Below are 14,699 nucleotides of genomic sequence, written 5' to 3'. Positions count from 1 at the left end.
TGGCTTCCCCATTGACTTTGCTTGTAGAAGGTTGTAAAAGCTGATCACATGACCTTGGCACACTGCAACTGTCATAAATATGAGTCTGTTATCAAGTGTCCGAATTTTGTTCATGTGACTGTGGAGATGTTGAAAAGGTTATGAAAAATGGTAATACAAATTATTTTTTCAGTGTCATTGCAACTTTGAACAGTCACTAAACAAACTTGTAAATTGAGGACTTACCTGTATAGAAGCTAGCTCTGACTAAATCAGTGTTTAGTACATGCAATCACATATCTCTAATAAAACCAGTGTTTTTAGAATAACAGCTCATGAAATCTCTGCTACTTATAACAGTCTGCTTCATAAAATGACAAAATTGTTTAAATAAGAATTTGCTATAGCTGGCTGGAGAATTCTGGGAATTGAAGTCCACAAGACTTAAAGGTGTCAAGTTTGGGGACGAGCTTTGGCGCTCGTCGTTACTTGCGCTTTGTTTAGCTAGACCGGAAAAAGTTCTAGAGCCAGCTAACACTTGGTGACCTCTCCCTCTTTCCCGTATGCAGCAATCGGGAAACGAGAGACGAGGCGTCTCTCTATACCTCTAAGAAGCACCACCCAGTTTTCGTCCGCCTGAGTGACGTAATCGAAGGCGCCGCGTCTCCCTTTGGTTTCCGTCGCTCCTCTTTGGACATTTGGGGAAAGGTTTTGTTTTGTTTTTCAGCGAGGAAGAAAGTTTAACGAAAATCAGGCGTGTTCCGGAACACACACATTTATGGTAACCCATGTTTTTACGCGTAGCACGAACAATTTATATAACGTAGATAAATTTAGTGATGTTACAGTATCAGCGAAAGTGTGTAGCTTTTGTATCGATATATGGTTTATGCTGCACTTAGCACTCATGGATAATTTAGTTATAAGTATTGCGTGCTGTAAGGTGGTAACTCCATTTTCTATCGAAAGTTTCAGAAATGATAGAGAAATAGAATGGACGAGTGGTAAGCATCCTTTTCTGATGGATAGTGCCAAACAGCCTCTTCTGATGTAGAGAACTGGTGCCAGTGAAATAAGGCAGACATAGCGTAGAGTCTGCTAGCAGGTCTATAATTTGAGGTCAGCCTTTCTAAAAGATCATGGCTTTATTTCAGTCCTCCCTGGATAGATCTTTCAATCAATTTTTATTATGGTCATAGACCAACATTACAAATAAAAGCTTTAAAACAATAATTAAAAATAAAAAAACAGACAAAATAATACATTAACAATAGTGTGAGTTATCATTAGGCAATTAGAGTTTACTTAATTTTGCATTATAGCATAACAAAATTGGATCACATTCAAAGAAGCTACTTTGTATTGATCTGATAACAGTTGTACATAAAAGAGATCAGGATTTTCTTGTGTTTTATTAAGTGAGGTGTTATAGAGTCTATGAGTCCTTATATAAGATATAGTATAGCAGACATAACCTATAGTTTCAATCGTCCCTTGTCTTTAGAGGTGCAATCTCACCTCATACAGTATTTTTTTTTATATTGGCCCTCAAAAACTGTTGTGGGAAGTACATTGCAGCATAATAAGATTAATGCCCTTTTGATTTTTGGGACAGTTATATAAGTATCTTGCTGCTTTAAAAGGAGGCGTTTGACTGCTAAAAAAAACCCCCATTTTTAGAGCATGCAGTCTGATCTTGTTGGACTTCCAGATCTTTGATAGTCTGAGTGCACTAAGTGCACTAACTCATATCTATCATTAAAACAGTTTCCTGGAGAAAACAAAATACTGGAGTATTTGTGAAATGGTCCTGAACCATATTGATTTGAAACTGTATTCTATCAGAAGGGAATTGAAACCTGTAGGGATAGAAAGATCTTTGGTAAACAGTACATTCCCATCACTTCAAAAGTAGTGTAGGCTGTCTCAGGAGCAATTGCAAGACATTGGAACTTTCTGACAACCATGGGTATGTATGCATTTATGACCAAGGCACTCAAAAAAGAATATGACAAAAATATTACAATTTACATACTTTCATAAATCTGCAAACCTCAAATATCTAAGGAAAAAATATATTATTATGTCATTAGTTTATGAAGAGGATTTTTAGCGCTTGTCTCTTGTGCAGGCAAGAGAGGCAGCAAGACAAAGATTTTAGTATGTTTTAGAATGCATTACGGAATGCACTAAAATGTTTTTAGCACAGTGTTTAGTTCAGCTTATTACCTTCCCTGCTGGCTTCCCCAGCCTTTCGGGGTAGGCTGGCACAGAAAATTGCAAATGGCAATCATATGATCTCAGAGACCTTGGCAAGTGAGTATAAGTGTAAACAAGTTGCTAAGCACCCAGATTCCAATCATATGACTGGGTGATGGGGTGTGACCGTGTGAGTAATGTGTGGTGATCATTGGAAGATCATAAGCATACACTTAGCTTTACTTAGCAACTTTTTTGTTTACTGACCAAATTGTTGTTCCCAATTCTGATCATTAGACTGCCTCTAAGCAAAATAAACAAAAATAAAAAACTGCATAATAACAAGCAATAATAAGAAAATAGAAAAAAAGATATAAAAAAGAGAAAGTAGAGCATATTATTAAAATTAATCCTAATAGTTAACTGCCTTTTCAAAAACCACCATGCAGTAGTTTCAATATATTTAATTATGCTAGCACATTACTGCAATCACTCTATTTTGAATAGTTTTGGTGCAAAGTTATGATGTTTGCTTAGAGTTTCCTAAGCAGTTGATTGGGCTCATATAGCAAGTTAAGTCATATGTCATGTCTTATATATTACAAATCCAGCTTACAATTTGGCTGGATTTATATAGCACACTAAACCAAAACCAAATAAACCACTTTATGATTTAGTAGATATGAACCCAGTCTGTTTTTACACATATATGGTTCAATATTACTGATTTAACTGAGCAACATAATGCAATCATTTTGATAAAATTCTGAAACAAGTTTGTATTAAGGGTTGGATTTTGTAAAACTTTATTTCCTTCTCCCTCAAATTAATGTATATATATATATATATATATTTTCCAGAGTACCAGTGCAGAAACACTGAATGAAAACAAAGCTATGACAATCAATACAAGCACAGGGCCAATAGAAACTTCTGTCAAGCATTTTCCTTTTAAAGCGCCAAGATTTATTGTATGTATTTTTTCTACAAATGTGTTACATTTTCTTGAGACAAATAACCTTTTTTATCTGTAGTAGTTTAAATGAAATGTGGAACGCATTCAAGTATGATTGTGTAATGCCATATTTCTCTCCCGTTCTTCCTCTCCTCTGCTTTCAATTGCTTTATTTCTAATCTCTTTGTCCTCTTCCTATTCTTTTTTAAATATTTATCTTTCTTGTCTGATTTATATTTGATATGCACAGTATGGCTACTAACTCCAATTAAAACTGTAATATTATTAAAATAATATTAACAATATATTTAAAATAACAAAGAATATAAGAGGACAAGAATTTAAATGTGGATTCCAATGAAGTTATGTTGGAAATAAATATCTTCATTTAATGTTAGATGGGGTTTTGTATCCAAGTAATTTACAATATAAAGAACTTTACATTGAAGCTGATTAAAAACCAAAAGTCCCATGGATTTTAACCAATTTTTATCTTGGCTATTGATAATTGTAGATTATTATTATATAGGAATAATGCAAAAAATCACCTTTGGGGAGATACAACATAGCTATTTAAAAGGGAATGAAGAAGCTGGTTAAAATACTGAGAAATAAGAGAAAGAAACTTAAAATAATCCTTTATTGATCTGGCACAGAGAGAAACTTGTATGGGCTTTTAAGATTCTGTTATTGTACCTTACTCATGTCTTGGGATTCTAGATTAATTTGTTTGATGATCCATCCATTTGTTTTGTTGGCTGTCTATATTTTCAGGAGAGCTTTTCACAAAAAAGTGAAAAGAGTGAATATTCTTCCTATTCAGCTTCTTCAAGTCCAAAGTGCTCTAGCCAACAGTATTTGAAAAAGAAAATGAACAACATAACCTTATCAAGTTCTGGAAACGCATCAGCAACCTTTCTAGTATTCTATTTCACCATTTTATTTTCTGTTAAGAAAACAGTTTCCAGAATGCTTTCCATAGGTTTTCTTTGAATGTAAACAGTTGGTTCTTACACAAAATAAACATTTCTTCCTTTCACTTGCAAGAAGGAACTTCCCAGCATTTTTTAACCTAAAATAAATAGCTAAACTGTTTTAAAAAGTGCTGCAACAAAAGCAATTTAAATAATGGCAGTATACTTGTTAAATATAATTTTAAACATTCCAGCACTCTGGCACTGGTGGAGCAGCAGCTGGCAAGAAGAACAGAACATGGAAGAATCTGAAACAAATTCTTTCTTCAGAAAGAACACTGCCATGGCAATTAAATGATCCAAGCTGTAAGCTCTTTAGATTTTTCCTACATATTTATAAATAACAGCTTTCTAGAAAATACTTCAAAACAGTTTTTCCATTGTGAGATATATTGTGACCAAGTAGATTTCAGCAAAGGAAATTCAGGGGAATACTTATTCACCATGAACAGAAACATAATTAGAGTGACATGGAGTTTTAGGATGCATTTTGTATATTCCCTTCCTTCACAAGTTTGCATATCTTTAAAAAGACAATTAAAATACATTGAAATATGGAAAAATATTTACAGCCATCAATTCAAAAGATAATTATCACAGAAAACTGTTCTGACCCAGCTCCCCAAACATGGCTAACCCTCTGTAGTTGAAGCATTGATTCCTTTATTAGGAGCCCCAGCAGCCCCAGAAAAAAGCTTCTCTCTTACAGCAGGCTAACAAGTCAGTCTACAAGGAAGCTGAATAGTTGTCTCCACATCTATTCTGCCCCCTGCCTTTTATTCCCAGAGCTAGGGTGGGGTTTCGCTAGCAGCAATGGCGAAGGATCCCAAAGAGCCGGCCCACAGATTTCTATTGCTCTTCTCTGCCTTTTGCACATTTGTGCATCAGGCACTGGACTCAGCCTCTTCCTCATCAGCCACCTCCAGACCTTGGGGCTGTTGACTGTGCATCTGAGGGCTGACAGATGGCCTCCACCTCTGTCTGTTTCTCTGACTTCCATTTTCTCTTCCCCCAACCTGAGTTTTCAGGTTGCTTTGATGCTGACTCTGACTCCCACTCCTCATATGATTTGGCTGCTGCTGGAGCGACCGGTGGTTGACAGGCCACAACAATAACTAGTTCTAAAAGGAGCAAATCTAATGACTTAGAAATGCTTTAAACATTAAAAAAAATGTACGAAAAGCATCTGAAGAAAAATTCAAAGAACATTGTGGTTACAATATAAAGAAATGAATATTTCAAACAATTCAAGAGAAAAGTAACTGTTTTCCATTTAAATGGCTACATTACTTCTAGGTCATTGATTTCTTTTAAGTAATATTGGTATGTACTTTAAAAATTATTGAATTTAAGATTATTCTTTCCTCTTTTCTCCCACAGAAATGATACCTTATTTGTCATAATAAATTGCTCAGCTTAGAAGGAAATATCTAAAGCTGTCTGATTTCAAAACTATTTGTACCATACAACTATCACTCCAACTATAGTAGTTACCTGCTATACAGGTACAGAAGATAACTACAGAAAAAGCTGTAGGTTGTGGGGGTTTTTTAGAACTAAGGGAACTCTGCTGTTACAATTTTAATAACAACACAATTTGACCTATCCAAAAATAAGATTCCCATTTTATCCTGAAGGATATTATCCTAATAAATTCCTGTAACTATACTTAATTATCTTCATTTGTTTTGCCAGATAAGAGTACCAATAATATCTTTAATTACTTTTATTTCTTCTTATTTCAGAAAAATTATCATCACATCTTTCTGAAAACTGCTGAAATTATTGCTTTTCTGGGAAAAGATTGTGATAGAAATTTCTTAGTGAAATAAAATTGCCCTCTCTGATAATGAAATGAACCTAATCATCTGTTTCAGATTATAATAATTACCAATTAAAGTAGCAACTATCATAATGCAATTTTAGAGAAAGAGTAGAAAATGTCAATATTCATCTGGTTACAATACTATTTTGAATGGAAGACTTGATTTTGAAGCAGTGGCCCAAATCAGTCCATGAAGTACATGCTTTTTCATCCTTTTCTAAGTGCTTATGTTGCTTTTGCCGAAATTTGTTTTTGTTCTCATTTGGATAATTTTAATTTCTTGAGAGAACCATTTTTGTCTATGCAGTATTAGGTTTTTTAATTTTGTTTATTAATCAGCCTATTGCTACCTTACACTTGGTATTGTACTTTTATATAATACAAAGGTATATACTTTATTAAACATTTTGTAATTCTGAGTAATTTTCAGAGGAAGATTTTTAGAAGAGACATTCTCTGGATATAAATTACTTGTTAAAAAGAATAAGATTTCCATAATTTGAACATATTGTAATTTAAATTGCTACTTAACTGATATTTTACAATTTAATTTAAATGAATACTTAAAATGCAAAAAGCAAATACTTAGCATTAGAATCTAATTACATGTCCTTGCTTGGATAGGATACTGTCTGTATATTTGTACTGATTGGAAAAAGTGATGGCACTAGATTAAAATTTTCAATGTAATTTGTCTCAGAATTGGAGGCTAGCCAGATCTACATTGAAATGATGAATTTAATTTCTTTTTAATTTCTTTTCTTCCAGACTTCAGTATTGATGCTCTTACTTCATTTAAACCAGTCAAAAAATATTCTGATATTTCAGGACTTCCTGTAAGTATTTTAAACTTATTTTAGAATTTAACTTTTCTCTGCATTGCTCTAAATATCTCCACTGTTGTTTAGTAGTTATCTAACAAAGTAATTTCAAACAAAATCAGACTGACAATAGAATGTAATCTTGTAATACTATTTGCCCCAGCTCTTGCCAATCTAGCAGTTTGAAAGCATGCAAATATAACTAAATAAATATGTACTGCTTTTGTGGCGAAGTTACTGTTTTCCATATTTTCATGCTGGCCACATGATGACAGAAGTGTCTCTTGGACAATGCAATCTCCTTTGGCTGAGAATTGGAGATGAGCACCACCCCCTTGAGTCAGTCACAACTGGGCAGGGGAAACCTTTAAATCTTCAATTTAAACCAATATTGAAATCCCTGATTAGAAAAGTAGTACAGCCTTTTTTCATGCTTTCAGGCTGAAAAGTACTTGCCAAACAAATCATAACATTTTAGTGTTGAAGATCACTATGAGGATCAACTGATCCCACTCTCTGCAATATGCAAAAAAATAGTTATATACAGGAGAGGAGATTGTACAGCCTCATGTTAAAAACTCTAGTTTGTTTTCCTTCTGTTTTTCTTCTATAATTTAAAACTGAAAACTTCAAAATATTACTTAGGAACAATTTTTAGTCATCCTGATGGATTGTTAATTGCATTTTAAGAATAAAGACAATTCTCTCTAAATCTGATCTCTTCTTAAAATTTCTGTGACATAAACCCAAGAAAGATTCATGTATAAGCTGGTTTGAGCTCCTGGAAAAAACATGAGATACAAATCTAATAAATTAGGTGTATCTGGTAATCACCCCTATTTTCATTTAAGTCAAGTTCCTACGTAGATTCTAACCCACCTCATAACAGAAAGTTAGGAGCATTTGTAGACAAGATGAAAGACAATTATAGTTTACTTCTGGAATTGATAAAAGCACAGCACAGGTATACCTTTCTTTATCTAGATCCCTGTACTACTGCTGAGCCAGGTACCTTTTATTCTACATTTGTGCTTTTGGGTTTTCCTACCTAAATCACAATCTTGCTTTTCTCATCACTGAACTGCATATGGCCCAATGCTCAAGGACTGGAAGATCTTCAAGGTTCCTCCCAACCTTATTATTCAATATTCTATGTCCATTATGGTCAGGGTTTTTTCAAGAGTTTTACATGACTGGCAAGAAAATACATTAACAAAATGTAACAGAGTGTATATAGATATATACACTTTGCATAATAATGAAAAGCGAAGCAACCTATCGAAATCAGAGGTGCTCCATTACTGAAGATTTAAAGAAAAGTTTGGACAACCATTTGTCTGAGATGGTATGAGAATTCTTATATCAGGGCAGTAGGTTGGACTAAATGACCATGATTCCTTCAGATATTAATGATTCTATGGCAAGAATCACATTTATACCATTATCTTTTTTAGGTATTGATAACCATTTTATAATGTGGAAAATTAGTTAAATTTCAGAACATATTTTAAAATTTGAATTTTTATTATTATGAAAACATGGATGGATAGAACAAAGGAAGAAGGGAAACTAAAGGACCATGTAATGTTTCCAATAGTATTGATTTTCACTGTTTTTAAAAATGTGCAATTTCTTACACTTCCACTCAGATATTTCAATTTGTGCTTCTCTTACAGGCAAACTATACTGACCCTCAGAGCAAACTGAGATTTAGTACAACTGAGGAATTTGCCTATATACGAATGCTTCCTTCAGATGTTATTTTAGGTTACCTTACACTAAGGAAAGCAACAAATGTTGTTCCCTGAGAAACAAAAAACAAAGCCATCATCATCATCTTTAAAAATGTAGGATATATGTTTTCAATTAAATTAAAGTATTATTATTATTGATTCAGTGTTGATATTTGTTTTTCCTTTTTTCCATGATATTGATTATAGTGAACAATATGCACAACATTTATCACTGCATTGGTTCTGTTGAAATTAGTAGGACTAAATACTACTTGCAAAGGCTTTAGAAACCAGTTTTTTAAAACAGAGAGTAATTAGAGGGAGTTTAACATTTCCAACAAAAAATCTCCCACGGTTGACTGAAAGGGAAGAGATCATTCAGTTATATACTAAAAATAGTATATAGTATTAAGAAAAACTAGATTAGAAGAAGATGAGCATGCTTTTAAAATTGAGAGAAGAAACATGAATACCTTGCACTGTATTGATAATATTACACTGATAAGTTGTGTTTTAAATAACAAATCAAATCCATCTGTACATAGCAGAAAAAAAATTCTAGTAGTTCCTCCAGTGTCTCTGTATAGGAGTCACAATTCAGTAGCAACTCAGAATGTTGCCAGCAGTCCATTTTAAGCCCTGGTCTCTCCTTCATAATTTGGAATTCAGCTATTTTTAAAAACATGGAAAGAATTCCAAAAAGTACATTTTTCATATTTTCTTCACCTTGTTTGTTTTCAGATCTTTTCAAAAGTTATGTAGTATTATTCATTTTTACTATCTTCCATTTTTAGAATTTTATTTTATTGGAGTTGCTGGCAAATTTATTTCAAGTAACTTTTTGTTAAGGTAGTTACACTCAACTTGAACTCTTTCCTATTTTAATTTTTTTGCCATGGAGTCCCTAATTATTGTTGGTCTGAGTTTTAAAAAACCATTGTTAAAGTCCAAAATAAATGTTCAATTTCACAGAATTTTAATTTTCCTTAAAACCATGCCTTGCAGTAAAGGGGGAAAATAGGGCTTGCTGAGGCAGCAACAGACTATGGCAATTCCTGCAACCTGAAACAGCTGATCATCGGGAGGCCCATGCTGAAACTGAAATTGGAATTGAAACAGGCTTTGCTGTTTACTGCAAGAAGGCAAATTGTTGGGAGGCAGAGGCAGATTTTTTTTTCTTGTGCTAATCAGGCTAAACTGAAACAGGCTGTTTACTACAAGGAGATAAGTCAATAACTATAAATGCCTATAGAACAGTGATGGTGAACCTTTTGTGGTTCACATGCCAAAAGCGGGGGAAGCGCATGTGGGGTCATGTGAGGGCGTGCTACACATGGACACGCTTCCCTCCTCTCCGCACATGCATGTGTGACCAGCGCTTCCCCCCCCCTCCACTTTTTTTGCCCTCCCCAGGTTTCAGAGGCTTTCTAGGAGACTGGGAGGGCGAATATAGCATCCCCCTCCTGAGGCCCTCTGGAGGCTTCAGGAGCTTCCCTGAAGGCTCCGGAGGGCAAAAAACAGCCCTACGGCCAAACCGCAAGTCACTTCCAGTTTGCTCGTAGTGCCGTTTTTTGTCCCCTGGAGCCTTCAGCCTTGACTTAAAACAATGCCTTAAGTCAAGGACTACATTCCAGACTGCATGTTTCTCCTATAGCCATAAAAATAGTGGTGGTCCATGCTACTGCCCAGTCAAGAGAAAATTAAATTTTATTTTCTCATATATCATTTCTCTCTTAAGAAGTACATCAACAATACTCTGTATTTGTTTTATTTTTTTTTATTATAGTCCTTTTTGTTTTATGTAAAACAAAGCTATATTTTCAAAGGATATTTATGAATAGATAATTACAGAGTTTCTTCATCAATATGACAGCAAAGGTTGTTCAGGCAACACTGACCAAAGGGATCAAAGTTATGGCTGACATTCCTGCAATCAAGTAATCAAAATTTGGGAACTTGGCAAGCTGCCTGCACTTACATCCTTGATTGCCTTCCTGTGAGCTTGTGGAGAGAGCAGGAGTTCTTGTTTACCTGGCCTTGGAGCTTGTCATCCAATGAATAGTGGGGACATTGCTGGGGTGTCTGTTGCCTCTTCTGGAAGGTTTAGTAATGTACTTCTTGATCATGTGGTCAGGCTCTGCACAACAAAAACAAAGGGCAAGTTCTCTGTGCTGTTGCTGTTCTTCTGCTCTTCAGGCTTGGTGAGTGACAGGATGGCACACATGCGCATATAGTTCAACTCAGGCTAGGGGCAGGCTGGTGCACACATCCAGGCACATGCAGCTTGACTACAAATTCAGCTCCATATTCATATGCGTGTACACCCTGAGTGCATGAGTTGAGCAGCGTGCACATGCATGCCGGCCCCCCTCTTTTAGACCTGGTTCCAAATAGGCCAGTAGTGGGCCAATAGTGGTATCACCACAGTAGTGGCTCACTACTGGCCTATTTGGAACCAGACCTAAAAGGAGTTGGGACCCGTCATAAACGAGTTAGATGAGGGGATAAAAGAAGAGCTCATCAAATTTTCAAACATCAAGTTGGGGGGAATAGCCAATATTGTATATGTGTCAGCCTCTGCTTTGCTGTTGCTTCGGCTGCCATGAAACGGGGAGGGAGGGCATGGTATTTGGGTGGGGTTACTAAGTGTGCTGGAGGAAGGTTCTGGAGTTCAACTGCTGATCGGACTGCGCATGCGTGGGAGTTTCCCGCCAGGAATAACGGCACCGACATTCCATCTTCATGATGCCTTTTGAAGTTATCTCGTACCTGACACTTGGGAGAATTATGATTGGACTATAACTGTGATGCCAAGGGGAGGGGAATGGGCTATTCTATATATCAATCGCTTTCGCGCCTAAATATTCAGATTTCGCTTCGCTATGCCTTTAATCATTTTTAATTAGTAAAAGTACATTTGATTTCCACCATGGAGTCTCGTGGTCTTTCTTTCCTAATTATTTAATGGAGAGGTGCTGACAGTAAGTGAAATCTCACTAACACCCCACCAGGAGATTACAACCTTCCGTGGGGGGTGTACTTGCAAGAAGAAACGAAGAAAATGTCTTTGCACGCAAGCGATGAAGAAATTGAAAAGGACACTACTGATCCATCATTACCTGAGAGAATGGCTGAGTTGGAAATAGTGGGCCCTGCGATCCCCCCCCCCCGTTGGTCCTTATCTGTGGGACAAAAGGAGGACAGCGCAAGCTGGGATGCGGGAGTTACCAGAAGAAAACATCAGGCAAAGCCACTTGAAATGGGGGCCGAATGAAGGCCCCGAGAAAGAGTTCAGCCAGAGGACTTGGAACAAGGGTACTCTATGCAAAGATTCGGGGAGGGTGAAGAGGCCGAGGGGGAATGGAAGCGAGCTAACCCAGAGACAGCTTCACCCCCCCCCCAGCCAGGGGGGCTGCCAGAGCAGGGGGGGGCCCAAGAAGACGCAGAATGGCAAAAGTCCCTCCCTTAACTGTAAAGTATGACGGAAATCCCAAGAAACTGGGCCTCTTCAATATGCAGGTTTATAACTTTATGGAAATTTATGGGCCCGATTTAGAATCGGATGACATGAAAGTACGTATGGTGTTACTTGCTTTGGAGGAAGAGGCTGCCGACTGGATGATGGGTCTGCACCAAAGCAATTCCCCCCTCCTGAGGAATTTTGATGCTTTTATGACTGCGTTCAAGAGACGATTTGATGATCCCCTCACTGAGAAACGGGGGAAGCTGAAATTTATGACCCTCACACAGGGAGATAGGCCAGTGTCTCAGTACATTCAGGAGTTTCAACACCTCTGTACTTATATGAGAGGATGGTCTGCAGAAGCGCTTTTGGATAAGCCCCCTTTCTGAGTGAGGAGCGAAGGGAAAGGAGGCCCCACAGGCAAAGTCAAGCTGTTCACATGTTTTCGTTGCGGGAGGGGAGGCCACCACACTCCGGAGTGCCACGCTAAGCTTCCCATGACCACCCCACCCCCTGCCAAGAGGGAAGGGAGATCAAGCAAGGCCCCGGACAAAAAGAAAACGGAAGCTGCTTTCGCCGCGGATGCCACCCCCACCCCCCCGCGTTTCAGACAGGACATGGAGGGAAAAGCTGACGCCTCTACCAGCTCTTCTGATGACTCCGATGATGACGCCTCGCCTCGCTGGGTGAGTTCAAACAAAGGCCCCATGCTGATCCCAATAGAGTTAAGGGTTCCGCCCGATGGGGTATCAGAGCAGCTTCCCGCCCTCCTTGACTCAGGCTGTTCCCACTGCATGATAAATCCTGCTATGGTGGAGAAACTAGGCCTCAAGTTAAAAACTTTGAAAACCCCTATTGTCTTTTGCCAGATAGATGGGTCCATAGCAGGGGGTGGCCCAGTCCACTTCTATACTGAGCCTCTAGAGATGAAGAGGGCTCCCACACCGAATTAATCTCTTTTATTGTGGCTCCTGGAATGGACAGGCCCCTCATTTTAGGCCTCCCTTGGCTTCGAAAATGGAACCCTCGCATAAATTGGAGGGAGGGTTGGTTGGGCATTCGCACAAGCACGCCTCCAGAGGGGAAGGGCGTTTCCCTGGAACCTGTTAGCTGCAGTTCTGCTTTGGCCGCCAGAGGGCAGGAAAGGATTGAAGGAGAGGAAAAGATTCCAAAAGTGTATGGGACCTGAGAGGAGTTTTTAGTGAGGAATCTTCCGATAAAACTTCCGCCCCACAGACCTACTGATTGCTCCATCGACATTTTGCCCGGTGTCAAGCTTCCAAAGCCCCAAATATATTCCATGTCCCCAAGGGAGATGGAGCAAATGAGAAAATTCATTGATAAAAATTTACAACGGGGTTTCATCGAGCCAGCACGGCCCAAAGTAGCTGCCCCTGTATTATTCAGAGAGAGGAAAGATGGCTCCCTGAGGCTTTGTGTTAATTTCAAGAATCTGAATGGGATCTTGGCCCAAAACCTCTACCCATTGCCGTTAATGAAGGACATGTTAGCCCAATTGGGGAAGGGCCTCATTTTCACTAAACTGGACCTCAGAGAAGTGTACTATAGAGTCCGCATAAAGGAGGGGGATGAGTGGAAGACTGCTTTCAACTGCCCCCTCGGCTGCTTCCAGTTCCGGGTGATGCCTTTTGGCCTGCAGGGGGCGCCTGCAGTTTTCATGCAATTAATTAATGAAATCTTGCATGACCACCTTTACAAAGGCGTTATCGTATATTTGGACGATATCCTTATCTATACTCAGACTTACGACAAACACGTCGCTTTGGTCCACACTGTCTTGAAAAAACTCAGGGCCGCTGAACTGTATGCCAAGCTGTCCAAGTGTGAATTTCACCAGGCGAAGATTGACTACCTAGGGTATCGTATCTCCCCCGCTGGCATTGAGATGGACCCTGGGAAAGTGAAGGCGGTCACTGAGTGGGAGGCACCCCGGACACGCAGACAATTGCAAAAGTTTTTGGGTTTTGCTAATTTCTACCATCAGTTCATTCCTTCTTTTGCCAAAATTGCGCTTCCCATCACTAATTTGTTGAAGTCCAAAGGGGGGCCTAAACCTAAGCCTAGCAAACCACTGGATTGGACCATGGAGTGTCAAGCTGCTTTCGAGAAGTTAAAGCACCTCTTTGCTGCGGAACCAGTTCTGAAGCATCCCGACATGGACAAGCCTTTCGTCGTCCAAGCCGATGCCAGTGACGTCGCTGTTGGGGCCGTCTTGCTACAAGCCAACGACCAAGGTAATTTGCAACCTTGTGCTTACACCTCCCGCAAGCTCACAGACACTGAAAGACGTTGGGCCGTTTGGGAGAAGGAGGCATTTGCGGTGCGCTGGGCCCTGGCCACATGGCGCCACTTCCTAGAGGGAGCTAAACACCCTTTTGAAGTGTGGACTGACCATAAAAATTTGGAGGCTTTGAGGACCCCACGCCACCTATCCCCTAAACAGATGCGCTGGGCCCAACATTTCAACTGTTTCAACTTCACACTCAAGTACATCCCTGGAGGGAAGAATTTCATGGCTGATGCTTTGTACAGACTCCCTCAATACAACTGCTCTAAACTGAGTATTGTTCAGCCTGTCGTTCCCACATCCAGCCTTGCGGCTCCAGTGGTCACTCGCCAGCAGGCACGCTCGAAAGTGGAGGTGCCTCAGGATTTTCTTTCTGACCTCAGACGCGCCCTTCCCCAGGATGACTGGTTCCAGCAGCATCAGGATGAGTGTACAATGAGGG

At 38.8% G+C, this 14,699-nt stretch overlaps 1 protein-coding gene across 1 annotated transcript; it reads left to right on the top strand.

Annotated features, from left to right (window-relative positions):
* Positions 1–580: 580 nt before the first annotated feature.
* Positions 581–8,645, top strand: INO80C (INO80 complex subunit C). Its single transcript, XM_014070847.2, has 5 exons — positions 581–760; positions 3,039–3,149; positions 4,302–4,413; positions 6,701–6,768; positions 8,430–8,645. Exons 1-5 carry the CDS (start codon positions 758–760, stop codon positions 8,559–8,561), a joined length of 426 nt encoding a protein of 141 aa, XP_013926322.2. The 5' UTR covers positions 581–757; the 3' UTR covers positions 8,562–8,645.
* Positions 8,646–14,699: the final 6,054 nt, after the last annotated feature.

Source organism: Thamnophis sirtalis, unplaced genomic scaffold (genome assembly GCF_051295495.1).
Source record: "Thamnophis sirtalis isolate CommonGarterSnake01/CBP01778 unplaced genomic scaffold, rThaSir2_p1.2 scaffold_4, whole genome shotgun sequence".
Classification (NCBI taxonomy): Eukaryota; Metazoa; Chordata; class Lepidosauria; order Squamata; family Natricidae; genus Thamnophis; species Thamnophis sirtalis.
This window is presented reverse-complemented; position numbering and strand designations above follow the sequence as displayed.

Bases quoted from the DNA above. Each gene is read 5' to 3' on its own strand.
- INO80C (XM_014070847.2), top strand. The intron at 4,414-6,700 runs GTAAGCTCTTTA...CTTTTCTTCCAG, and splicing joins GCAATTAAATGATCCAAGCT to ACTTCAGTATTGATGCTCTT. The intron at 6,769-8,429 runs GTAAGTATTTTA...CTTCTCTTACAG, and splicing joins CTGATATTTCAGGACTTCCT to GCAAACTATACTGACCCTCA.